This window comes from Procambarus clarkii, chromosome 62 (genome assembly GCF_040958095.1).
Source record: "Procambarus clarkii isolate CNS0578487 chromosome 62, FALCON_Pclarkii_2.0, whole genome shotgun sequence".
NCBI lineage: Eukaryota > Metazoa > Arthropoda > Malacostraca > Decapoda > Cambaridae > Procambarus > Procambarus clarkii.
The window spans coordinates 14,934,343-14,962,272 of record NC_091211.1 but is presented as its reverse complement, the minus strand read 5'-3'; the positions used below and the strand labels follow the sequence as shown (position 1 = coordinate 14,962,272).

At 37.6% G+C, this 27,930-nt stretch overlaps 1 protein-coding gene across 6 annotated transcripts; it reads left to right on the top strand.

Annotated features, from left to right (window-relative positions):
• The first annotated feature begins 519 nt into the window (after positions 1 to 519).
• Positions 520 to 26,992, top strand: LOC123766424 (protein lifeguard 3). Of its 6 annotated transcripts, none has more exons than XM_069308175.1 (6): positions 520 to 636; positions 6,130 to 6,367; positions 8,526 to 8,761; positions 11,669 to 11,939; positions 15,724 to 15,861; positions 23,258 to 26,992. In XM_069308175.1, the coding sequence occupies exons 2-6, from the start codon at positions 6,131 to 6,133 to the stop codon at positions 23,402 to 23,404; spliced, it is 1,029 nt and encodes a 342-aa protein (XP_069164276.1). In that variant the 5' UTR covers positions 520 to 636; position 6,130; the 3' UTR covers positions 23,405 to 26,992. The 6 variants fall into 6 exon arrangements, with proteins under 6 accessions (XP_069164276.1, XP_045611477.1, XP_045611478.1 ...); XM_045755521.2 differs by having other exon boundaries at positions 20,760 to 26,992; XM_045755522.2 differs by lacking the exon at positions 520 to 636 and adding an exon at positions 668 to 798 and having other exon boundaries at positions 20,760 to 26,992.
• Positions 26,993 to 27,930: the final 938 nt, after the last annotated feature.

Genomic DNA, 27,930 nt, shown 5'->3' with positions numbered 1-27,930 from the left:
CATACTTGAACTTGAACACATGCAATGGACAACAGAGTCAGGTATAACATGTAGTGTCTTGAGGTAGTGTGATTTTAACAACAGAGATAGGATACCTAGGTCTAATTTGATTTCATGCTTGATATATGCACTTCAGCTTTCATAATCTTGCAGTTTATTGACCTGTCGTTCTTGGGGTGTCGTGTCATATTTGATTTACATAGGCCTATATAAGTTGCAGTAATATTATACATGGTATACTATTCCCATGTTCATACTTACGTTCGAATTGTACTAGATTTTGTGAATATTCTTCAATTATTTACTATCAATAAAGATTTCCAGAAAGTAGGACAACGTCTTTTCCAGAACGTTTAGAAGAATCTTACTACACTGATGTTGCTATCGTTTTAATATAGTGTATCTGTGTATAGCTTAATTTAAAAAATGACATATTTTAAATCTGTTTTAAAAATCGACATAATTTATGTGTACAATATTAAAAAATATTGTAACTCCAGCAATTGAAGTGTACCGTAGTATGGTGACGTCACAGCCCCCTAGCGGCGAGCCAGGAAGTTTCTGGGAGACCATAACACCAGGGAAGACGTTGCCTCACTTCTTGTGGAATTGCGTTGTCAACTACCAGTACTGAAGGTACATGATAACTGTTATCCTTATCTTTATCAGTCGCACGATAGCGGGTGATTGATGACTTGGTTATAGAGCCGTGCAGAGCGATGAGTCAGCGAGTTATGAAGGGGGAGAAAATGGAAGAAGACTCGTATAAGTCATGTGAATAATTGAGAAGGCTTCCTGGTGTGTGTGTGTGAGAGATGTTGCAGTGTTGCACATGTCTAGGCTCCTAATGCTCCCTCCACGCTCATTCTCAAGTGTTAATGACCCCATGACACATTAACTGTAGTTTAGGGGTGATTAAAATTTTTTCCTATTTTGTACGTGAGTGCATCGTGGTGTATGGCAGCGTTAGTGCAACCAGAGCTAAACATTAATTTTGTTCTTACTTATATTTATATACAAGAGTTGTTACATTCTTGTACAGCCACCAGCACGCGTAGCGTTTCGGGCAGGTCCTTAAGCCTAATATTCTCCGGAATACGAGCCGCCAAATCGTTTAACAACCAGGTACCCATTTTACTCTGGGGTGAACAGAGGATTTAGTTCATTGGCGCCCAGTCAATCCTCCCCGGCCAGGATACGAACCCAGGCAAAAGCGCTTGCGAAGCGCCGGGCGAGTGCTTTACCACTATGCCACGGGGACTGCTTTTAATTTATGCAAAATGAAAGTTTGCCACAATTGTGCATTAGCGTTAGATTTGATGCCATGACTTGATAAGGTTTTACGAACATTTCAAGTAATTTGCTGCTGGTGCAGACACTGGGACTACTGACCTTTCTTAGGCTGTAACCCACAACAAGCACCCAATTTTTCTATGTATATTTGAACACGTACTGAACGGGGTGAGAATAGCTTGAGCTAACTCATCCCTTTGTGCGGATTTATACCGCGATAAACTCATTTAAATTTCGCCCCAACTCCCAGGTACCCATTTACTGCAAGGTGAATAGAGGCATCGGGTGAAAGGAAACATTGCTCTTAACACTTACAATACAATACAATACAATACAATACAATTTTATTTAGGTAAGGTACATACATACAATAAATATTTACAAGGATTGTTTAATTTATAGGTATAGCTAGTACATACAATGCCTAAAGCCACTATTACGCAAAGCGTTTCGGGCATGATAAACTTAAATGACAAGCTTAATACTAATTGAGCATAATGAGTTGAATGAAAACAAGAGATGAAAACATAGATGAAAAAGCAGCACAAATACAATTATGTCGACAAACAGCGCTCTTTAAAGAAAAAAAACAGACATTGGTTGACAATAGAAGGGTAAGGTAGGTTACAGGGAATTTATTAGGTATAGCTTCGCTTTTAACTTAAACTGGTTGAGAGAGGTACAGTCTTTAACATGGTTGGGAAGGTCATTCCACATTCTGGGCCCCTTGAATTGTAGAGCATTTCTAGTTTGATTAAGTCGTACTCTAGGAATATCAAAACTGTTTTTATTTCTGGTGTGATGCTCATGGGTTCTGATACAACCTTCTATGAAGCTTTTGAGATCAGGATTGGCATTATAGTTTATACTTGTACCCGTGTGGCTGTTCATCTGACCCGACTGCACTTGCCTCTGAACTTGAAAAGTAGTGACGGTATAGCACCAATTTTGTCTTTGTGGAAATTAGATGAAGCCTAATTAGGGTAGAGATTTATTAAATTGTATGGATAGTTTAGAAGAGATTAATTTTCAGACTAGATAACGGTACTAAATGCATAGGTGTTTATCAATTTTTGACGTACAGTATCAATTTTGTTTGACAAATTTTTGTATAGTTTGTAAAATGTACAGATTGTAGTGATGTTTGGTTTCATTGTAGCAATTTATATATTAAAGTTTGTTGAGTTTTATTTGTTATTGAGTGGCAGTAAATTATCTTATACAGGTACCTATATAAGATAACCAGCTTCTTGGGTTCTTATTATGGAATTTCAAGCCATTATGCTGCTTCCATTTTGCCATAAGTGCCTTAACTTCTAGGTCTGGCAACACGAATACAATACTTTAAAAATACTGTACTGTAACTGCAATAAACATTCTTTGTTCGAATTAACTTAACAGATTCAAGTGTGTCGTGGCTTGTAGACCTGCCACCTAGTGTCACTTGAGGAATGCAGTGGACCAGACACCTGGTGGTAAATGTATCGGATAAATATTCGAGGGAGTTCCAGTGAGTTGGATCATGTTTGATAATGTAGCATGATACAGCATATTGATGGCAGTCACAAAGTGTGGTATTAAGCACAGTACAATACATGTTGAGGTGTAGGATATTCAGGGTACATATCAGAAGTACAGTTTAAAGATTGTATATAATGTTTTAACCAAAATGCAGTATTGTATATGTTAGGAATATACAAAAATGGCAAATACAGTATTGTACATTACTGTACACATGGCTAGCAACATGTGATTGCATTTTTTCATGAATGTTAAAAGGGATAATGATTTACACAACTGTCTCCACATTCAGTAACAACTCGTGTTTCGGAACATATATACTGTAAATTAATCCTTTAGTTTTCCAGTTGGAAATTTCTTTTTTGCACGCTTGAGTTGATTTGATCCCACTATTTTTTGTTTCAATTCTTTATTAGTTTTGGTGTGCACTTTTAGATTATTGCTGGTGATCCAGTAACCATCAGGATGGCTACATGATCTAAGGCACCAGGCTCTGAGTAACATGCCTCCCAGTAGAAGGGGTCATGGGCATCCTCTCTCAGGACACAAGTTCATATACAATTTGACATTAATTTTATAGGGTACAATTGGTTTCATTCTCAACTTGCAATCGGGGACCCTGGGTGAAACGGAAATGGTTGGGCACGTTTCTTTTGCCCGATTCCTCCCTTCACCTAACAATATATAAATATGTACCAGGGAGTTGGGCAACTGTTATGGAGTTACATCCTGGGGAGGGTTGGTAGTTTGACCTTGGGCGACCCTGATATGAACCTAAAGTATATACATGCACAGCTTCCTGGCCTCGATAAAACACATTAATATTTAACGCTTCTAATATATTCGTTTTCGTTGAGATTTTCTGCTGGTAACAGTATTCTGAGCTTCCATGTGAGTATTCATTGTGTTGTCAGTCTACAAAATATTATTAGTGACTGGTTTAAAGAGTGGCCATAATTAGTTAACCTTAGGTTGGGTATTTCAAGCCTTTTCTTTCGTTCAGGCAGTTTGTCGGGAAATCTTTTTGGATCTTCAGGCTGTGTGCTTTTCTAAGTTACTTCATACTTTCTCATCCAATACAAGTATTGTATCGAAAATTCTATATTGCCTTTTACAGTATTGTATACCGTGTAGTGACTTAAATTAATGTACTGTACATACATAGCATATGAGTGTTTGCTGGACATTAATAAAAGCAGTGTGTTGGTAATGTGAATTATATGGCTTCCCCTACTTGGGTTAGAAAGCTTTTTATCATTATAAAAGCTTGTTAACCCAATATTGTTGTCATTAACATTTTGGGTTAAGTTTTATTGGGAATGTCTAAAAATTAACACATTTTAATTCTGATATTTTGCGTGGCAGAAATTGCCGTAATCCAAATTTCTATTATACGTACTGTAGTTAAGTCAAACACCTGTTCAAATTTATTTGGGTTTCTTGTTCAGTTAACCTTTTAACCCATATTTGTATTTTAGTTAAAAGATAAAGGAACTCTTAACACTATCACGCCTGGTGCGTGAGCGCTGTAGACTTTGACGGCATGGCCCCGGCGGTGCGGGCAAGCGTTCGGCAACACCTAAATGTGTATATTCGGTTCGGTTTTCTCGCCTTAATTCTTATGCTACGTCGTTCGTTTTGGTATCATTGTGTTCGCAATTAAATTCCCTGCAGGTGTATATGCATATAATGTCCAAAAGCCTGGCGAGACTCCCCACAGCAAAGCCTAAAGTTACCCGTGAACGAGCACCAATTTGCACACCACAACCTAATGTGTATACTCGTTCAGTTTGATAACATCAATTTTCGTGTTACGTCACTCATTTTGGTATCAAATTGTTCGCAATATAAAGGCGCGCATTTTAAAACTAGTCTCATAATAATAGAGCAATAACTGGTATTTTAACAAATATTTTAATTTTGGATGCTCATCACAAAATTATTTATCTTTCCAGTGTTCTGACAAAAATTTTTGTGCTCCATCTTTCATTTTGGTATCAAATTGTTTGCAATCTAAAGGTACGCATTTGAAAACTAGTCCCATAATAATAGCACAATAAATATAATTTTAATAAATACTGTATTTTAAAATTTTAAATTTTTACCAAAAACATATTTATAATCTTTCAAGTGTTCTGACATCAAGTTTCGTGTTAAATCTTTCATTTTGGTATCAAATTGTGTGCATTTTATAGGCATTCATTTTTAAACTATCCCGAAGTCGATTGGATAAAAAATTGATTTTAAACAAATATTTTTGTATTAGACGCGAGCGCAGTCCAAGGCCAGGACTCGAGAGAAAAAAAAGTGGATGCGAGCGGTGTCCAAAGAGCGATAGTGTTAACACTTTTGCTTGCCGGGTGAGCGAACGCCAGACCACCCCAAGGTGCGCCCCGCATTCCATGGGAGCGCGTGATTTTTTAATTTTGGTTTGCACTCTTTTTCAATTTTGTTTTTCAATTTTGTCACGTCAATTCTTGTCCTAGGTCTTTCATTTTGGTATCAATGTGTTCGCAATAGAATCCCTTACAGGAGTACATGCATATAACGTCCAAAACCACGGCATACCACTCACAGCAAACGGAGAAAGTGACATCGCGTTACTCGTGAGCGCTCAAGAGCAATAAAATGTGTATACTCTCTTCAACTTTGTCACCTCAATTCTTATCCTAGGTCTTTCATTTTGGTGTCAAAATGTTTGCAATAAAATTCTCTACAGGAAGAAATGCATATAATGTCCAAAACCACGATGTGCCACTCACACAGCCAAGCCGAAATCAGGCCAAATTTTTCAATTTGACGCCATACTGTGTCATTACCGAAAAATTCGTCTACTACATTTTTGACGCCATACTGCTACATTATCGAGCGAAAGTGTCAGACTAAATAGTTGTAGTACTGTATTTGTATTAGTCACACTGCTTGCTCAGCTGCTGTCGAGTCAATTTAGTGGCAATTATTAATCTGTGGTGTCGTTTGTATACCAAAGGTTTATCAGTGGTTGGTTCACTCTACAATATCGTGTGTGTACCCCATTCCTTTTTGCTGCTTTTGAATCAACATTAGCAAAATGGTAAATAAATTAATCTGCTCTTGGTGTTTATACAATGTAGCTTATCCTCGTTTTACATGAGATTAAAGAGAGCAGAGGCCAGCATGATTTCCTGTTCTAAAGGACTGTACTGTACTTTATTTTCTGCATGCACTCGAATTTAATCTAGACAAGGCAAATAAATTGAAATAGAGACGAGATTGTTGCATTCACTCATATTCATGTCCTTTCTCTTATATGTAATTTATACATTTTTTTTTCAGGATGTCTGCCCCTTATCCAGTAGACCCAAATAAAGCCAGCGCCCCTCCTAATCCTGGATGGGCCTATCCGACAGCACCAGCCTCAAACCCAAGCTACCCTAGCCAGCCAGGCTATGCTGTACCCCCAGGTTATCCACCTCAGCCATCTGCTGGGTTCCCATCTCATCCACCACCACCTTATACTGCCCAGCCAGGCTTTGGTGCCCAGCCAGGATTTGGTGGCCAGCCAGGTCCATATGTAAGTAGAGTACTCTATGGCAATATTGTACTGTATATTAGCAAGAAAGAAGCTACAAAGTAAGTTTTTATAGGAAATAAACAAAAAAATAATGGACAGGAAAAAGGAGTAATTGAAACTAGAATTAAATAGAACTAGAGGTCTGAGTTGTAGAAATATGCTCAAATTATGTAATACTATAAGAATATAAGCGTTCCTGTAGTAGTAGTTCCTGTAGTTTAACACTTTCGTTGGCCCGGCGGGTGACCCACCACACACCTCAAGGTAGGCTGAGCGGTGCGCGTGAACTCTCCACCATCCACAAATGTTTATACTCTTTTTTTTAGCTTTCTCACCTCAATTTTCGTGCTGCGTTATTCAATTTGATATCAAATTGTTCACAATAGACTGCTCTAAAGGAATGTGTGTGTATAAGAACGTAAAAGTCTCGTACACACACAGAAATCACAATAGCGTGATATATCAATGAACAAATCCACAAGGGCCGTGATGAGTGTTTGAACTTGCGCCCAGGATGATCCAGACGTGCCTTAGTTGACTGCACTATGACATGGTCAAAAGAATTGCAACCGGGAGCTCTATTGACCTCACTCAGATCCCGCAATCTCTGAGAGACAAACCAGGGTTTTACACAATTCCCCAATGCACTCGGGCTCTCTCAACAAGCTGTTCTACCTCTTCTCCCTTGCTTCAATACACACAAATCACAATTCTTTTGACCATGTGGCACAGTTGACAAAGGCAGTGTCTGGGATCATCCTGGGCTTAAGTTTGAACCTTCATCACGGCCCTTGTGGATTTGTTCATGCAAGTCTCACTTTCCTATACTTTAGACCTGCCGTGCACAGCCACGGTAGGCTGAAAGCTCGCCACCACGCAAAAATGTTTATATTCTTTTTTCAGCTTTGACTTCAGTTTTTGTGCTACGCCCTTCAATTTGTTAACATTGTTTGCAATAGAATGCTGTTAAGGGATATATGCATACAAGAACATGTCTCTTTCCTATACTTTAGACATGCCGCACACTGCAAGGTAGCCAGAGCGTTGCCCGAGAGCTCGCCTCTCCAATGTTCTCTTTTCAGCTTTCTCGCCTCAATTTTCGTGCTACATTGTTCAATTTGGTATCAAATTGTTCGCAATAGAATGCTGTAAAGGGATATTTGCACATAAGAACATGTCTCGCTTTTCTATACTTTCGACAAAAACTCGCGTTTCCCTCATGTACTTACCTAATTGTGCTCGTGGGGGTTGAGCTCTGGCTCTTTTGTCCCCTTCTCAACTGTCAGTCAACTAATGTACAAGTTCCTGAGCCTACTGGGCTGTATATCTACACTTGAAACTGTGTATGGAGTCAGCCTCCACCATATGTGTGTTTCTTAAAATGTTTTCATCATGGATTGGCTCTGTTCTTGATCAGTATCCATCTGGAAGTCAATTTACAGTGTTTATAAAGCTGTTAACACACATTCCTGAGATAAAATAACGGAAATGGGGAACTTTTGAACTCGAGGGGAGGCCGCAGCTGTCACGAGTGAGGACGAGAGAACAGTGAACCTCCAGTGTGGGTGGGTACCCACAAGGCGGGGTCAGGATGCCACGTGGGGTATACAGAGAATGGGCAGAAAGTGGCGCACATTTTAAAACCAGTCCCATAGTATTCGGACAAAAAATGGAGTTTTTACAAATTTGTAAATTATTTACGCCTCTTTCCGTCATTGGGCGTACTCCGTATTTTGGTTGATGTCGCAATATGCAGCATTGGGCAGATAGTGTTAAAAATACTGTAGCTAATAACATGACCAATTTTGTATATTTGATGTAGCTTCAATAAATATAACTAGAAACTGTTAATTGGATATTCTTTAATACTGAAATTTTAAAATTGTTATTGAAGAAAATGCAAGACCAGCTCATAACTGTAGTTAATTAACAAACCTATATTTTTTCCTTATTTTGCCACTTCAAAATGAAGCTGAGGAGTGTGTGATTGCATTTAATCAAATGAAGTTTTCTTATTTTGTTTACCATAAGTCAGAGGGAGTGAAAGATTGGAAGTAAACATTTGGTGTAATGTAATTTCATAATCTTGAACTTCTGTACAGTAGCCATATATTTGCCCAAGGTAAATGATTTTAATCATGCCTTTTATGCTTTACAGGCTCAGCCAGTTTACAATGCTAGTGGTGGGGGATTTCCTATTCAAGATGGTGGCAGAGGATTTCCTACTCAAGGTGGTAGAGGAGATGGAGTACCAAAAGATGATATCCTGCCTGATCAGTTTGGTGGTTCCTTCTCTGATAAGGCCATCCGCCACGCCTTTATCAGGAAGGTGTATCTCATCCTGATGGTACAACTGTTGGTCACTCTGGGCATTGTGTCCCTCTTCACTTTCCAGTAAGTTTGTGTATAAAGTGTAGTGTGCAAAATGTGGCAAGATTGAGAGGGAAAGAGTATAAGAACTTACTGAAGATGTTGGTCAGCAAGGCACTAGTAATTTTTTTCAATATCCCAAAATTTTTTAGTACTCTATATGCACTTTTTTCTTTAAGATCTGTAGTTCTCTCACTCTTCGTATTACATGCCATCAACAGAGGGTGATGTAATCACTCCCCTATTTTGATGATGGGTGGGGGGGCTGCTAAGTATTATTACTAACAGTCCCTCCCACACAGCACTGCTCCTGTGCCAGGTAAGCTACGGGCTCACCATAGCCCGTGCTACTTGGAACTTGTTCCGAGTAGCTGAATCTATAACAACAACATACTAACAATCATTCCACATAGTCACTTTATGCTTGTACACCTTGTCTGCTGCTCTTGTTGTTAGGAAGTATTCTTGCTCCTTCTGGTAAGCTCAATTTGTCACACAACTGTGAACTAGTTGTAAACTCTTGAAGCACTGACACTTACGTCTACACCTAATTAACCCCTAAATTGTGCAAAACTGCATATGAAGTTTTAAGTAACTGATGTAAAAATGTGCATCACTGCATATGCAGTTTTGGAATACTACGCAAGATTTATATACGGGGTTCGCATCACCTTCCTCAGGGCTCTTGTAAACAGATGCCATTTTTTTTTAAATCGTGGGCAACATTCCCGGATGTGAGGGTCTCGGTACTGAGTGGGTCACCAAGGCTGGCGCACGAAGCCTGAGCTCACAGCACCGCTGTTCAGCTTGTGACCATAGCATCGCATAAAAATGTACAAAATATATGTAACTGGTATTATTTAGTGATATTACAGAAGATCCCTGACTGTGATATAAATGACCAGAATTCTGATACTGTAATACTGTAACAGGATTGTTGATAATTTGCACTGTGCTGTGGGAGGAGTAATGTTGATGGTAGGAGGGCTGTAGCGTCATACCATATAATGTGTGTATATAGTGTAATAACACCACAAAGAGTATACTTGAAGGAGGAATGTTAGTGCATCTGGCCTTGAACCAGGGAGGGTGGGAACATCAGTTATGTGGCCACCTGTTACTGTCTGCCATCACCATACAAGCAAAGTGGCTCACTATGGTGAACACAAATGTAGGTACTTATATACAACATGTATATATAGTGTAATAACAGCAAAAGGAGTGTTGGGAGAAGCCATTTTGGTGATGGAGGTGGCATCATCTTCCTGACTTATCATGCTGTGTAAGGGTGGCCACTATGCACTTTGTGCACTATACCAGCTTAGATGTACAGTTATGGTGAACAAAACGTGTAGAAACATAAAACGTATGTAAGTATCTACATACGTTTTATGTAGAGAGTGAAGAGTTTTATATAGAGAATAAAAGTAAAAACAGTATGGTGGGAGGAGGATGTTGGCGAGTGATGCGTTTTTAAGGGAGGGAGTGGTGGCGAGTGGCTGGCTGGTGGGATGGCTACTTCTCTTTGCTTTTTGACTCAATATCAACTTGGTTTGTTATGGTGAACAAAACATGCAGATACTTGTATATAACCTGTGTATATAGTGTAATGACAGCAAAAGTATTTGTTCATTGTTTTATGAACATAATAACTGAATCAATAATATGCACCATAATTTTAAGTACAGCAAAGATTCACACATTTTATTATATAAATATATAACACTACACACTATTGAATAATATTACTGCAAAAAAAACTGAGGAAAATAAATCGGAGACATTGCAATAATTAGGAAATAACATCTTTGTGGCAACTCCCGCCTGACAGCTGGGGCGAAGCAGACCACCTCTGGCACCTGCTCTGTCAACGCTTCATTTTTTGCCAGACTTCCCTGTCCTATTGCGGCCAAAATATGCCACTTATGATTTTTTTATTATTTTTCCCATGATCAGGGAACACAAATGAACACTTTTATAGGACAAAATAATTTTTTTTTTTTTTTGTCTGTGGGTGTTGAAAGCCAAATAGCCCAGAGCAGCATAGGGGTTAAGTCTGTGAGGTCAGTGACTCTGCTTGCCAATCTGCTCTCCCATATTGGGGCTCACTGGTGATGTCATTGCAAGACTTGCTTCTTGGCTGCAACCTTGCAGTTCCACCCAATCTTGTCTCTTGTTGTATATCACCTAGACCAGTGTCACTGCATCAAGTGGGAACTTGTCCTCTGGCAGTTACTCTCTGCGCCATCTTGTTTAGCTTCTTCCAGCCATTTCCTTAGAAGCTAATGTATACTAAAATTCTCTTGCACTCTCCTTAACTCCAACCATTCTTTGGGCTGACTAGTATTATGGGGGAATAAATGATGTGGTGTAGGAAAGGCCTGAAACTAAGTGGTGATTATAATACCAGGCAAGAGCCATAGTTGGACTGTGAGAGAACATCAGTTCTGAAAATTGGCCACATACAATCTATTCCTACTTGTTGGTAACTGACATATCCTTTTTCAGTTGGTTATTGTCGGCTGGTTATTTTTGTTGTACTCGCCTAGTTGTGCTTGCGGGGATTGAGCTCTGGCTCTGGTTCCCTCCTCCCGACCGTCAATAAACTGGTGTACAGGTTCTGGAGCGTATTGGGCTCTTATCATACATTTGTCTGCTTGTTGGATGCCATTCAGTGTGCTTCAAAATTAATTAAAAGCCTAAATTCTGATTCATTTTTTTTTTTAAGTAACTGATTTAAGATCACTGTTAATTTTAGATTCCATATGTAACTTTTATGGTTAGTTAAATTTAGGAATACAGTACATTTTGGTGTATAGAAAATTTATTACAATACTGTATACAGTACTAAAGAATAAACTTTTTCTTATGCTTGTTAAATAAATTGTAATATTGCATGCAAATGTTTCATTAATGTTATTATATTAACAGCTCTGGAGTGCGGATGTTTGTGCAGAAAAACATCTGGGTATACTTCCTCTCCTATGCTGTGTTTTTGGTAACTTACCTCTCGTTGGTTTGTTGTTCTGGAGTTCGTCGGCGGTGGCCAGGAAACTTCATCATGCTGGCAATATTCACTTTGGCCCTAAGTTATATGGCTGGAACCATTGCTTCAGCCTATGAGACCACCATTGTCATGATGACTATTGGAATAACTTGTGCCATCTGTTTACTCATCACACTCTTTGCTACCCAAACTAAGGTAAGTTGTCAATTTTATTTTAAGGGTTATCTTGAATGTCTTGCATTTTTTATTTCGTCCATTTTAAAATGTTGTGTGCGCATTTATTACCAAATAAAGCAAACTGTAATTATTTAAAAACAATGGCCCCCTTTTTAAATACAGTGGTACCTCGGCTTACGAGTGCCCCTGGTTACGTGTATTTCAAGTTACGAGCAGGATTTGCTCGGAAAATTTGTATCACGATACGAGTTTGTCAATACGCGTACGGGCTGACCTAGCGTGTGGTGGCACGGCGAGTGCCGCTCAGTTTACCAGTAATCTTCACAAGGATTTACCATTTATTTTCGGAGTTTTTGCTACTTGAGCATAAAATTTGTTAAAATATACATCGCAATGGGTCCCAAGAAAGCCAGTGGTAAGGTTCAAGGCAAGAAATCGCATGTGAGGATGACAATAGAGGAAAAGCAAGAGATCTTTCAGAAGCATGAAAATGGTGCATGTGTTGTTGAACTTTGTAGGCAGTACAAAAAATCCACGTCAACGATATGCACTATACTTGCCAAGAAAAAGGACATTGAGTGCCAAAGTGGCAAAAGGAGTATCAACAATCACAAAACAAAAGCCACAAATACTTGAGGAAGTGGAAAAGTTATTAATTTGGATACACAATAAGGAGTTAGCGAGTGATAGTGTTTAAGAGGCCATCATTTGTGAGAAAGCCAGGGTATTGCACGAAGACCTTGTAAAGAAAACCCCTGGAATGAGTGATGCAGATACGAAAGACTTTAGGGCAAGCAGGGGATGGTTTGAGAAATTTAGAAAAAGAAGCGGTATTCATACTGTTGCGAGGCATGGGGAGGCTGCCAGCTCAAACCAGCAGCTGAAAGATTTATTGATGAATTTAAAGAGTTTGTAGAGGCTGAGGGATACCTACTGCAACAGGTGTTTAATTGTGATGAGACAGGACTGTTCTGGAAAAGATTGCCTAAGAGGACATACATTACCAAGGAGGAAAAAGCATTGCCCAGACACAAGCCTATGAAAGATAGGTTTACGCTTGTGCTGTGTTCAAATGCGAGTGCCAATTTGAAAATTAAACCCTTGATAGTGTATCATTCTGAAAATCCAAGGGTTTTCAAACATTATAAAGTGCAGAAAAACCAAATGTGTGTGATGTGGAGGGCTAATAATAAGGTATGGGTGACTAGGATTTTTCTTTTGGAGTGGGTGAATGAAGTGGTGTGCCCTGCCATTAAAAATATCTGCAGGAGAAACATTTGCCACTCAAGGCCCTGCTTCTCCTCGACAATGCTCCTGCTCATCCTCCAGGCTTGGAACATTGTTGAACAGATACAGTAATTTTCTCACAGTAAAGTTCCTTCCTCCTAACACCACTCCTCTAATTGAGCCTATGGTCCAGAAAATCATAGCGAATTTTAAGAAACTTTATGAAAGGGCACTTTTCTGGAAATGTTTTGAAGTGACTGAAGCCACAAAACCCCCCCTGTAAAAATTGTGGCCAGAATGTGTGACAGAACTAGACTTTGAGGGGTTTGAACCTGTAAATGATGCGCCTATTGTTGAGGAAATTGTTACTCTGGGCCTAGTGGTGGCTGGCAAATGGGCTTGGAATTGGATGGTGATGATGTGGAGGAGTTGGTGGAAGAACACAACAAAGAACTGTCCACCGAAGAACTCCAAGCCCTTCAAAAGGAACAGCAAGAAGACCCAGCTGAGGATGTTTCTCCAGTGGAGGAGGATGAGGCAGCAGCGAATGTCCCTTCCGCACCCATTAAGAAGTGGTGTCAGATGTGGGAAGAGATGCAAACTTTTATTGAAAAGACTCGCCCAGAGAAAGCTGTAGTAGGCCGTTGCATTAATCGTTTCAATGACAATGTGATGCCTCACTAGAGAGACATCTTGCAAAGAAGGGAAAAACCATCTTCCATGGACAGATTTGTTGAGAACATCGAGCAGTGAGCCACAACCAGGACCTAGTGGTATGCAGGCAAAACTTGCCAGAGAATGCACCCCCGAGAGGTCCTCACTACCTGATGTTATAATGGAAGGGGACTCCCCTTCCAAACAGTAACATCTCTCCTCCTCCCCCCCTCCTCACCATCTTTCATACGCCAACAGGAGTCATCAGCAAGGGTAAGTAATAACTTGAACATAGTTTTGTAGTGTAGATTTTGATGAATTTGGTATAAAATTTAGTTTGAAGTGAGGTTTTTGGTAATCGGGAACGGATTAATTCATTTCCCATTATTTCTTATGGAGAAATTAGCTTCGGGTTACGAGCTGTCTCCAGGAACGGATTAAACTCTTAAACCGAGGTACCACTGTACTGTACATTAAGTTATTGCGTGCGAGGGTGAGGAAAATGGCCGATCTCTTGCAGCAAGGTGTTAGATTCTGTATTTAAGATCCATTATATGGTTAACTGTTCTTTTAAAGTTCCACTTGAGGACATGGTTAGCTGTATAGTTATTGTATGTCTTGGTATTAATGATTGTTTTTCATAATTTTACTTTTTTTTTATATAAAAAAAAACTTCATTTTTGGAAAATGGCTTTAGTTTTTATAAAATAGCTTGGAAGAGTTGATGGGTGCAAATACTGTAATGCATACATGTGACACACAAAAGTGTGTAGCTTGTGTATCACACCCATATTACCTCCACATAATATTTGTGGGCTAGTGAAAAACATGTAACAATTCTGAAAGAGAAGGATTTTTGAGTGATGGGCATGCATGGAGTTGGCTGGGAGAGTAATGAGTACGTGTGGAGTTGGCAAAGTTGTCAGTCTGAAGAGTTTGTGTGCATAGCAGCACATGTGTAAGTGTGTGTGTCAGTGTTGAGAGATGTCACTGGTTATTCAATATACACATAAGGTGAGAAGTAGTGTAAAATGTTAGGGGGGAGGTTAACCCAGTGTATAAATAAAAGCAAAGCTATTGTGGTGAAAATCTGGAAGTGGGAGATGAGGGTATGTACTTGAAGTGTGTGATAAGTGAAGTAGGAGTGTATACAATCGAAGATGTGCATAGGGTTAGTCTGGGAAAGAAAGGGGCTGTGCAATGGAAGCCTTGGTTAGAAAAAAGCAATACATGACTAAAAGTGGGCAACAATGGTTATGCAGTAGTGGCTCGGACTAACGTATAGCTTTGAGACGTAGGCTTAGTATAAAATGAGTGTTCATGTATTTCATAAACTGTAAGATAATGTAAATGTAAAAACTGTAAATGACATTGTAAGGTGGTTTGGAATGCCAAACAGCTTTGGGATATGGTAAACTGGTGAAATGCACAGTGAAGAAGGCTGGCAAGGTGGGCAGACATGGTGAATGTGTGAACACTGCTGGGTGGAAGAGGCTTGTGAGATGGAAAGAAAAGTATACATATGAAGTTACAATGTAAGAGTAGCCCTCTGTGTACACCTGATCTTCCAAAGTGGTGGGTTGCTGCTCTGGATGACCATGTGTGTGTTAATGCTTGCTTATCTATGGTGCTTTGTCTTGTCAATAATCAAATGAATAGATGAGAAATATTTCAAATGTTATTATTTAATAACTATTACCTTGTGTTACTATTATGATCAACTCCACTATTGTTGCTCCTCTGAGAGGATGCCTCCCCAACCCACAGTGGTGGAAAATGGGGTAATGGTATTGGGGGTGTGATCAATAGTTAGAGTATGACATTCTATAACTGTGTATACAAATAAAGGTGATTATTGAATGTAAGAGCTGTTAATCATCTGGTTGAGATAGAGGTTGAAGTTCCATCGTCTGCTTTTCAGTATGATTTCACCGGGTGCGGGATATACCTCTTCGTGGCAGCCATGGTCATGTTTTTGTTTGGAATTATTGCCATCTTCACTTACAGTAAAATTCTCTACACCGTCTACTCTGCTGGAATTGCTCTGCTTTTCTCAATGGTAGGTTGCTTTTCTAAGGTTAGTATTCTGAAAACCTTAGGATGTTTGTTAAAACTCGAAGATCCTCCATTCAAACCAAATTTGAAGTAAGTGTTTAGCTACACCACTTTCACGTTAAGAATAATAAGTCTCATTACAGCATGAATAATGCACTCCTATTTTTTTTTGTCATTTTATTTTGATTTTTAACCCTGTTCATAGCTTGCAAATCCATATTTTTATTTTGTAATTTTGTTTAATTCCACTTTCCAGTACTAGCAGCCAGACAAGGTACTGCATAAAACTAAATAGACAGAGTTCACTCTTAGTAATAATGTAAATTTTTGGATGCTCAATCAGAAATTTTGTATACATCCTAATGACTGTGGTTTACATGTTTTACTGTAGCTTTATTGTCATCTTGCTTTCACAGTAAAGCTTTTGCATCTTTGGTGCGGGGAACTATAAAGTTATTCATGTGTTTACAAGAGAGAACAAAGATCTTTAAAGGGCTGGAAGCGTACTGCCGTCGGCAAATAAATCCAACCCGTCCACTTGAAATTATAGTACTTATAGTAACTATTTGGTCAAAAGTACTAATATGTAGTGATGGACCACAAATAATCCACTTTTTGTTCTATTAATTTCATAGTCTGTAAAAAATAAGCTGAAAACTGAACTTAAATATTCCTAGGCCTAGTATAGCATGTATGTACTATATTAAGCCTAGGATTAGGTCAGGTCAGGTCATGTATTTGTTGCAGATAAATTTCCAATTTGTCCAAATTCAATAATACAAGTCGACCAGAAGTATTGGTCTCTACATATTGTTACTTTCGACCGAATAGTTACTACGAGTATGTACTGTCATTTTAGGAAGATGGGCTGAATAATTAAAACCATAAACACTAAACTCATATAATTCAGATATTGGTTTATCTTGGCCCGTTGCCAGCTTGATAATTACTTATGATAGACCGAAATGTCGCCACCTTTTCACATCTCTTAACGTATGTGTTTAGTCTTGTTACAGCCATGGCATCGTGACTCATTATTTCTAGATCACAATTTAAGATGGGATTCCATAGTCAGGCAGCATCGGTAGTAATAATAAAATATTGCCGATTTATATTTCCTAGACTAAGTTTCAGATACTTTTCATGATTTATATTAGTGAGTCATTCTGAATTCCTGATGAAAATTGTATGATATATATATATTAGTTTGAAGGCTGTCACACTTTGTGAAGGAGAGCGCAGTACTTGTTCTGCAAGTTTTCATGTGTGGTACTGATTATTAGACTCTCTATGGGACATGAGTTGATAGTTTAGTTTAGTAATTAAAGATTTGAGAAATTGTGGAACTAGCAGAAATGTTGTTTAGCTACCTGTTCACCAATGTGTTATGCCTCATGCAGCAGTGAAGTGATATGGCAGGTATAATAAATAAATAAATAAATAAATAAATGTGAACTGTCATACACCTACACAGACCCTGTGTATTTAATCCAGAATGTAATCCTGGAATGAAGAGTTATCAGGTATTATATACATGGTGATTAAAGGGCATGTCCACAATCTGCACAGTCAAATGACTTGCTAGAGCAGAGGATATGGTAGGAAATGCTTAGTGAGCATAATAGAGCAAAGGTAGCATCAGCCAGGAAAATGTTGGTGGATTGTGAGCATCTTCAAATCTAGGAATTCCACCACAATGCTCACGACTTTCTAATCACTTGTTTTCGTATCTGAAATACTGATCAATACTCGACTCCCATTTCAAGGCATGGCTATCTTCATACCTTGAGGTAGTTCCGAGGATCAGTGTCTCTGTGGCCCGGTCTCTAACCAGGCCTTGTAATGGTTGTCACATCCAACAACCAAGCTGTTGGATGTGGATCCAACATCCACATATGAATTACAGCCAGGTTGATCAGGTATCCTTTGAAAGTGTTTTGAAATAAGAAATGTATCATATAATATGTACATGGAAGGTACTGTGGTGGATATGTGGGCCTGTGGGCCACTCCAAGCAACGGCCTGTTGGATCAAGCTCTCACAAGTCGAGCCTGGCCCCGGGTTGGGCTTGGGGGAGTAGAACTCCCAAACCCCCATCCAGGTACAATCGAGGTATATTGCACTCGGACACAATTTACTGGAGCTGTCTTGCCACTAAAATGTACTCTAGAGAAGAGACAAGGGCATCATATAATACATGCATGGGAGAAACTTGGAGGTCAGGTCCTAAATGTGCAAAATAAAATGACTTTGTGGAGCAGATATGGAGGAAATAGATAAATTAGATCCAGTAACAGTAATGTTACTTTACACATTAAATACTGGTGCATCTATTTTTTTAAATTCTTGTGTAAGTTTAGAAGGATGTGTTCTGCTAGACATATCATCCGTAAGCTCAAATCCTTGTATGGGATGCATTTGCCTCCAAGAAACAGATTCCAAGTTAAAGTGGGATGCAGTCTCTTGCCAGCAGGAAAGTATGCCATGGGGACGTACGTCCTCATGAATGGTACCTTGACAGGTCGGAGGGTCCTCGCTGTCCTAAAGGGTGGATTTTTAAATCCTGCCTGAATATGAGAGGCAAAACTGTTTATAGCTTCATGCTATCCATTTCTGTACCTAGATGGGACAAAAATGGTAGGGCATGTTTTCTTTTGTGTGATGCCTCTTCACCCTCACGTAAATAGTTACCTGGAAGTTGAGCAACTGTCGTGGGTTGTATCCTGGGGAAGGTCAGTTGTTTTCGACGATGAGAAATATTGTCTTCTGTGCACGGTGGTCAGTCCACATACTGTTTGCCTTCATCTGGAAGTCGTTTACTCGGCTGGTTGTCTTTGGAAACAATGTAACACTTGTTTGGTCACTTGTGGCTAGGGTCCAGTTCCATTGAAGAGTTGGAAACCTTTTAGAGCATGGCATGCATTTCAGGCTCCTAGTTGTTACCAGCATACACTTTCTCTGTAACCCCCAAAGGTCAACTAAGCTCTTATATCTTCCCTTGCTAGGCTTGGTGGGTTGGGGCACAAAGTAAAAAAAAATGATCTCATAATTTGTATATCTTGTTATTATACCCATGATTCTTGTGTAGTGAGTAACTATGCCCACAAGTGCTCCCTATACAGGATTCTCTCTGGACAAGGAAAGTAATCCAGCCAGATCACAGAACTTGGTCCCATCCAGTTCAGCCCACCTGTTTGAGAATAGAAGAAAGATTGAGACTGTTAAGAAGATGTAATGGGTGACAGGCTCTGGGCAAAGGGGCAGGAAAGAGAAGCGCTGTGATTGAAGCAAGGCTGCGGGTATTTATATCTGTGCATATGAAAATTGCCAAGTCATAGTTTCATACATGCATATTTATACATACGTATGTCCATACATGCTTACAGTGCATACATACACATGTATGGCAAGGAAAGGGGGGCAAGGTTTTGCTGCTTTTGCCCACTCGCCAATGACATAGACGAGGAGTAAACGTTACCTTTTATTCCTTGATGAAGACATGTTAAGGTGCAGCAGGCAATGCAGAATGTTTAGGAGATGCCATAATACAAGAATGTAATACAAAAAGGTGCATAAAACATAAGAGAACTGAAATTGAGTGTGTAAGTGATAAAACCATTGTCCCAAAAAATTAATTAATTTTTGGTTAACTAAACATGTCAAAATAGCTAAACGTAAATATGGGAATTGCATAGCTCCCGGGTGAAAATTTTTCAAAGATTTTGAGACCCTTGTTTAATATTACTATATTTAAAAAAGTATTGTGTAGCAACATTAAGGTACAGGATCAGGAATACTTCCCTTTTTTCCTGTAAACTTTTATTATTCCATCTCGTGATCTAAATATTTGGGTCATCTGAACACACTATTGTGTATTTGTGGTTTCTCGGGCTTTGATTAACTGGATTAAATGTCCTAATAAAAAAACAATTCTGCTTATTCAGATTTGTGATCATTAACTGTAACACGTTTTATAAAAATATACAGTAGTTAATTAGTTCAGTTCATTCATTATGCACCCCATACCCATCTTGTGGGCGGTAGTGGAAAGGGTTACAGAGGCACATAATGGGCTCAGGGACTGTAGCTGTAAGTTTTTTATGCAATAAAATCCTCAAGTCTTTGGACGATGTAAACATCTGGGTGATCTGGTAGAAATCTGGTCCTAATTTAGGTGGATAAATGCAAAATTACTATTATTTAATATTTATTTACTGTAATTAAACCAAAAGCTGTGTCGTGTTTGTATGTGACAATAATCGTGTGTGGTTTTCAGAACATCTCTACTTTTAAGGCAATCTTTTTATTTTGGGAGGAGGTTGAGGGGGGGGGGGGAAGAGTTAGAGCTAGAGGTTTGTACGGCAAGAGTGCATTTGTCGCTGTAATATGATTGGCACCTCCAGATGTGCCAAGTACCCAGGTAGTTGTACAGAAAATTATGCTGGAACTTCAATATATGTTTTAGGCCACACATCACTTGAAAGAGTAATCTATAACCAGGATGCAACCAAATAAACTGGTAGTTATATATTTAGTATCCCGGTTTGGTGCCTTCTATTGATAATTACTTACTATATATTTAGTAAATAAACTGTTGTATTAGGTTGGAAAATGCTGTTCATTTGCAGCTTTTTCAGTTAAAATCTGTTTTGTAAGGGAATTGAACATACAAATGTGTGCCATCAAAATGCTTAATTTTGATGGCAATTGTAATCACAAGGATTTTGGTTCAGCAGAGCATGTTTATCTTGGTTTTGAAATTTCTTGCATTTTGTTCCTTGTCAGTAATGGTATGGTCTCTTGAGATTGAAATGGAATGGTCTAAAATTTGTAATCCATTGACAGTGGATGATCTCTTGCTTAATTGTGAGCAGCAGTTGACATTGGTGTTCTGTGTTTCAGTACCTGGTGTTTGACACTCAGATGATCGTGGGTGGGCGAAAGCACGAGATGTCTGCCGAGGAGCACATTTACGGTGCTCTTGTTCTCTACCTTGACGTTATCAACATTTTCTTAGCTCTACTTTCTCTCTTTGGAGGGAGAGATTGAGGACTAAGACAGAACACAAGGAATGTGATGAAGTGTTGCAACAAGCATTTTGTCACAGTAGTCATAGGTTCAGTGAAAATTTATAATTTGAAATATTTATATACTTATATAATAATGTAGAGAATCAATAGTATATATATATATATAGAATCCTAAGCCTTATAATGAGGATAATATTAGTAATTCATAGAATTAAGGCCATAAACTGATGCTTAGTCCTCATTTAATACAACTTCTTTTAAAGTTCTAACAATTTCTTCTGAAGGTGTTCTAATGCCAAATTAAATGACAATCTTTCCATGCAAATTCTGAATTTTATTTTTTTGTTTTTTTGACACACACATGGGGTCAGAATTTCCACATTCATACTGTGAAAAAAATGTCGATACTTTGAAAAGTGGGGAGAACCATTAACGTAAAGCAAGTTAAGAGAGACGGGTGGAGAAGAAGATGGGCATGATATGATGCAAGTGACTCGAGGCCTTGGTGGCACACTTACAGTAGTCTCCTGACTAATGCATTTCTCACAGCCAAGAAACATCATCTAGTAATGCCCACTACTAATTTTTTTTTTTAATGCAGGATGTAATTTGTTCAATTTCCTTTTATAATATACAATGATCCATAATTATGAATACTTGATTGATGTGGGGACTTTGTTCATTTTGAATATTCAAAACATAATTATTTTTGTTGTTTGTAACATTTTTGGGATTATGGAAAGCCTATTTAGTTGTATGCAAAACCACCATTTTCCATGTTGGATAGTTATATAAATGGCCTACCAGACACGTGTGTCATTCTAAAAGTCATAATTAAATTAGTTCTGAAATACTAATAACTTCCTGAGCCTTCTTATTATTTATGACAATAAATATAACAAAAATATTAGAAATAATACATTGCAGCAACATCGAATTCCTTGGATAATGATACTTCATGTCTCGCTATCTGCCAGCATACCATCTAGTTTAATGCAAAAAGACATTTCTTGCGATTCCTTCATTAAAGCTCCACATAATGTTCACATATACATATTTCATGTCTTTCCTTCCACATTGTATCTAATGCCTGAACATGCACGTGACTGATTCTCTTAGCTCATATTCACATGCCAGTTAGTAGTGTTCCCCGATGACGTAGCCCATTCTCTTGATTACCAGTCGGTACAAATGCAATGGGTTTGCCCAACCAGAAACGTCAGAACCTAGGCAACCCATTAACCTACTGGATCAAATAATAATTAGACCCATTAAGCATAAATATGCATCGATTTGAATTTCTTTAAACGAAGGCAGATTTTACATTGGGGTCGACGGAGTAAAAATGTAGTTGTCAGTAAGAGAACAGGTTGGATAGTGCCATATTCCTTTGTCTTCATTCTCCATACTCAGTATCATCAGAGCTGCATGCATCCTTAAATTTATAATTTATATAGAAATTGACACTGGTATTGGAAGTGTACGACCAGGCTCTTACTTTCAGTAGTGTAGGTTGGAATCATTTAGTGAATTATTACTTAAGGGTGTTAAATAGCAATTACTGGTACAGTATATAAATTATGCAGGCTTAAGAGGGGATTTTTATTTATGTAGTTATTAAAGGTCTGAAGGGATTTAGGTAACTTTTTTGCTAATGTTTAATTTTAAATTCTATTCCTTGATTTTTGATTTACAAAATGCTGTAGTGTTAGTTATTAAGACTTGCATAAGTGTGATTATACAGTACAGTATTCTGAATTAATATAGTACAGTATTATATTTATAATTTCCTGGAACCGTAATTTAATTTAAATTGTTTTCAATTGGTACTGTATTGACTATTATAGTACTGTATAATAGTATTGACTATTTAAAATGTCCTTCTGTTACTAAATTAATATTAAAAGGATTTTCATATACAAAAATAAGATATTTTTCTATATTTAAATGTCATGATTAAGTTGTACTTCATAGTTTTATGCAGAACCTCAAATGCATGATGTGTGTCTTGGGAGTACATTTGAGGTACAGGAATGTGCAGTGGATGAATGGCCTCATGGTGGGAAGTATACCATTTTTTGCAGTGGGGGAGCTTTGTTGCACTTAGACTTCTCTACAGTTTTAAACTTGTTCTATTAATATACTATCAAGTTTGACAGTTGATCAAATAAGTTAATTGAATAATTTGCTCAGATAAATTTTTAATACTTTGTCATAAATTTGACTTCAAATTCAGTTGCATGAATTATGTTGGTTGTTTCTGCTAGGACTAAAGTCTGAAAAAAATACTGAATTATATATTATGGTTTCAGTATAAGCTAAACAAAAAAATGTTTAGGAAGAGGAATCACATTTGCTTGTTCTCCCCAGTATCTTGTGTACGATACGCAGATGGTGGTTGGCGGACGCAAGCATCAGATATCTTCCGAGGAGCACATCTATGGTGTGCTGACGCTCTACTTGGACATTGTTTACATCTTCGTCAATCTCCTCTCTCTCTTTGGCTCCAAGAATTAGACATTTTAGGTTTATCCTTTTCTTTGTTTAATTTATATAGGTGGGAAAGCTTTAAAATTTGATTGGATTGTAGAGTATATCCATTTTATGGTGAGCTTCATATAAAGGTTTTGTATTTGAGGCATTCATAGTTGTCATCTTTGCTTGGAGAGTTAATATCTTATTCTAACATGTATACAGTTGTCCTCTTATTTTTCTGATGTTTAGTTTCTTTTTGAATATCACTTAAACCATATAAAAATGTGGCTTACTGTAAACCAATACTTTTTGTGAAGCTCATGACTAGGAAAACTAATTTTGTACCTATATAAATTGTTTCTCCAAGCTCATTAAATTGCAGTGTATTGAGTTAAACTATTATAAGTTAACCAAAGAACTAGGTTATTTAACCCTCTATTGACAATTTTTGAAACCGGCATTAATCATTCATTAATACTCGAGGTAGTTAAATACAGAAGGCTGAGAGGGTAATAATTACTTATGCCTCTTGATTGTAAATTGTTCTTCCAGCAGTGGCTTAAGTTCCATAGAGCAAGGTACCAAGTCCCTAAATGTGTTGTTAATTATTCTTGATATAATGTTGCTTCCTAAATCTTTGATATTGTGATGACTGAAGCATAACATAGAATTTGTATTTGACATTTAGCGTCAGTCTTGTCTACAGTAGAAGGCTGATCTTTGTTAATTCAGTCTCTCATTTTTGCTGAGCATGGTATGATCATAGACAAAAATCATATGATTTGTCTGGTTTCAAAATATTCATCAAGATCAAATTCCATGATGCATCATGGAAACATCTTTGAAAGAATGTTGAGTACTTAACATTTGCATTTGTATCTCTAAAACTTTTTTTTTTTTTTTTTTTTTGTTTGCAATAGAACTAAACTTTGATGGATATAAAGTAGTGATGTCTTGCACTTAAAGATTAACTGGTTAGGCTTTCTATTACCAAGTTATTGTTTGTTTTAGTGAGACACATTTGAATTTGTTACTTTTGTGCAGCAATTATTGTATCGCCATGTGATTTTTATTTTATTTTATTTTTGAAAATGATAGAATGTATACTTAGGTATATTTTAATAAAGCATTCAAGTTGATAAAAAGTGATGTTTAATGTGTTGAAATGTTTACATAGCAGCAGAACTAACTTTTATTTACTCTTACATATAATGACAAATTTATTTTGGGGTAATGATATTTGAAATTTAGAAAACAGCAGTGTAGTAATGCATCATCCTGAATTGTTTTCAGTAATATATGCAAGCATTACATTATAATAAATGGAGTACAGTACTGTATATATGAAATGTAATCACTTTAATATAGAAGGTAGTGTACACTGCTTATTATTGTGGTGGTCCTGTGCTGGCTGCTATTACTTGCTAACTATTGTGCTCGTTCGCATGACTTAAGAATTGACTGGTTGATATTGATCATTTATCATTGGTTTGAGTATATTTGCTTACCTTCCACCAAGTTAAGCTTGTATTATTAGATGAAAGCAAAATAATTGAGTGCAATTGGCTTGTTTACCACCCAACTTATAAGATCAAAGTTAATGTTAGTCATTCCATTAAATATAAATTGTGTGGCTGTTTAGATGGTTCTCGTTTTGCATATTTTGATATGTATCTTGTGTAAGGTACAGTAATATGCAGGTGTTTATGCTAGAGTGACTGGCCTGGTAAGTGATGTGTTGGCTGGCCGGGTTTCAGTTCTGTGCGAGTGTGGCTCGGCTCCTGCAGCGAATGTGTATCGAAATTATTATATAAAATAGGTTAAAACTTTTTTTTTTTTTTTTTTTTTTTTAGCAATTATTGGCTGAGGATATTGCTTATGCTGTTACCATATTTTTTTTGTGAAATGTATTGTGAACATAAACTACAGCACCTTTAGTTCGTTAATTTATTTACACATAAAACAGTGGCAGTATTATTGAACATTAATGTGGTGTTGGGTGATTGTGAGAGGTAGAAGTGGTAACAAAGCAACTTGGTGAAAGAAACAATACATACAGTAGGTGTACGACACGGAGGAGCCATAACCCAGGAACATGGATGCAGTGTGCTTAAAACATTAGATTTCTAAATGCTCTTAAATTATCTATAATTTCACTAACAGGTAAACCTATTTTTACTGAAGTTTTACATTGTAATTATTTAAATTCATTTGCTGTTATAATTGAGCATCTCAATATCACTTTTGGTGCAAAAAGAGAAGACTGTCTGCAGATGGCCTGTGTTAGCCCATGTGATGCAGATCTTATTTATGGCAACTGCTTCCTGTATAACTAAAACTCAACTTTAATGTAATATTACCTGTAATATTAAAAGAATATATGGACTATACCATAGCATGACTTATATCATGGTTAATTATATCTTCGCAAGGTATCTGCATGAGATTTTTTTTAGATCTGATTTATATAAAAAAAATGTTTACCAGTTTTGAGTATCCAGTTGTTTACTGGACTATAAGGCTGCAAAAAGTTTAGGAAGGAACTGTGTATTACCTCCAAGTTTTTTGTCATGTGTATATGTTTGTATGATTAGTATTTATAGTGACAGCATTGTGATAGGTGACATGCTCTTAATAAAGTTGTCAACCCATAAGTTATATTCTCAAGAGTTTAGAAATGGGTCTCACGTGTGAATACTTGGCAGTAATGGAAAACCTTGTTGCTAGGTAATGCATATTTATAATGAGACTATTCCATGTATACTTTAATAAAAGTTTTGAGAACAGCTATAGTGGAACAGTAAGTTGAGAGTAGACTTTATTAGAGGTAACATTTTGCCTGCCGTGTCATCTCTAATAAAATATAATTTCAGCAGTCTTTATCGGCTTCGTTCTCAGTGTTTTGAGCCGTGTTCAACTCTGAAGTACGGTTTGTTTATATGATATTCATGTTTACAAAGTATCTAAGTGAGGATTAACCATATTCTGTGTAGCAAAGTGTAATCTAGTTTTATATAACAATAGGAGACAAATCTCAAAGCAGGCATGGATACGGATTACTGTTTAAAAGAATTTATAAATATACCTTTGATGTTCAGTTCACAAATCATAAAATTAACTCTTGTGATTGTCTTGTAATATTTCTTGGTTGGCATATTGCTGCTGGGATTTGGCAGGTGCTGTTGTTTCACAGAATCTCTTCACTATACACCTGATCAAATATCTCATTTTTTGTCTTGACATTTTAAAGTCGTAAGATCCAATTATTATTCTTGAACTATTTTCTTAGGTATTTACAGAGGGTGTGATGACACACGTGTGATTACTCGGTACTAAATAATTAAGATACAGTATGGTACATCAGAATTGCTACGATATGCAGACAGGTACTATATTGTTTTCAATATTTTAAGATAATTGTGCATATTAATATTACTAAAGACCAATATAAAAAGATTGCTATGGGGATTTTTTTTTTTTTTGCAAGTTAATATAATATCTAATTTTTATTAAATGTACTATATAGTTTCTCATGCGTTACACTTCACAAAAACCCAATATATGTTGGATTTGGCAGGGCGGTTTAAAGTAAGTGTTTGTAATAATACATAATAAAGATTTTTAGTCAGACTAAGTCATTTATATTCCTGCTATAATTAACTGCATATGATTTAAGGAAATGTAAAATACAGGTATAGCAAATGGTTAGTTTTTATGGGTGACTAAACCCAAGCCTAAGAAATGTATTGATTGTTTGCATTTATTCTCTATGGTTCTAATCAATGTTATAAGTACCTCCTCATGGGCACTACCTTGGCATGGCGAGGGGGATATTTGTGTGTTATTTCTATAATGGGTGAGAGAAACTGCTTTCCCTTGTCTATGCGAGCTGTGTGCAACTGAGGATGCCCAATAAAATTAGGCTTCTAGCTGGGTTATGAAACCACCCATTGGAGGGCTTGCTCTGTGGATGGAATATTATTTGGGCAGAGGGGGTTCTTTCTCATGTCTTGCCCTCCTTTTGGGTATTGTCCCATACTTCTTGGGGAACGGATAGGCACGCACTACTCGCTTTACATTCCCTTCTCGTCCTGTCTAAGCTTGATTATGGTTGCCCTGCTTACTCGTCTGCTTCTCCTACTCTTCGCCGTCTTGATGCTTTGCACCATACTGGGTTGCGCCTCAGCTCTGGTGCCTTTCGTTCGACTCCCGTCCTCAGCTTGTATGTTGACACTGGCTTCCTATCTCTCCAGGACCACCGTGATCGCAACTGTCTTTGCTATCTTGCGCGGTCCTTGCAACATCCTTCCTCTCGCCTCTGTCGTGCTTTAACTTTTACCCCTCCTGTGGTTCCTGTTCCTCTTTACCATCTTCCTCTTTCTGTACGGTTATCTCGCTTACGGGATTTTCTTTCAGTTCGTATTTCTAATATTTCTCCTTAGAGTTGTTCCTTCTTTGCCCCCGTGGAGAGTCCCCCTAATGCAGTTTTGTACTTCCTTGACCCGTATCACTAAAGCTTTTACCCCTCCTACAGTTCTAAAATGCCTTTCCCTTGAGCACTTTTCTTC

Coding starts and splice junctions, on each gene's coding strand:
- LOC123766424 (XM_045755519.2), top strand. CDS start 2,745: ATGCAGTGGACCAGACACCTGGTGGTAAATGTATCGGATAAATATTCG. Junction 6,368..8,525: donor GTGGCCAGCCAGGTCCATAT/GTAAGTAGAGTA, acceptor TATGCTTTACAG/GCTCAGCCAGTTTACAATGC. Junction 15,862..23,257: donor TTGCTCTGCTTTTCTCAATG/GTAGGTTGCTTT, acceptor TGTTCTCCCCAG/TATCTTGTGTACGATACGCA.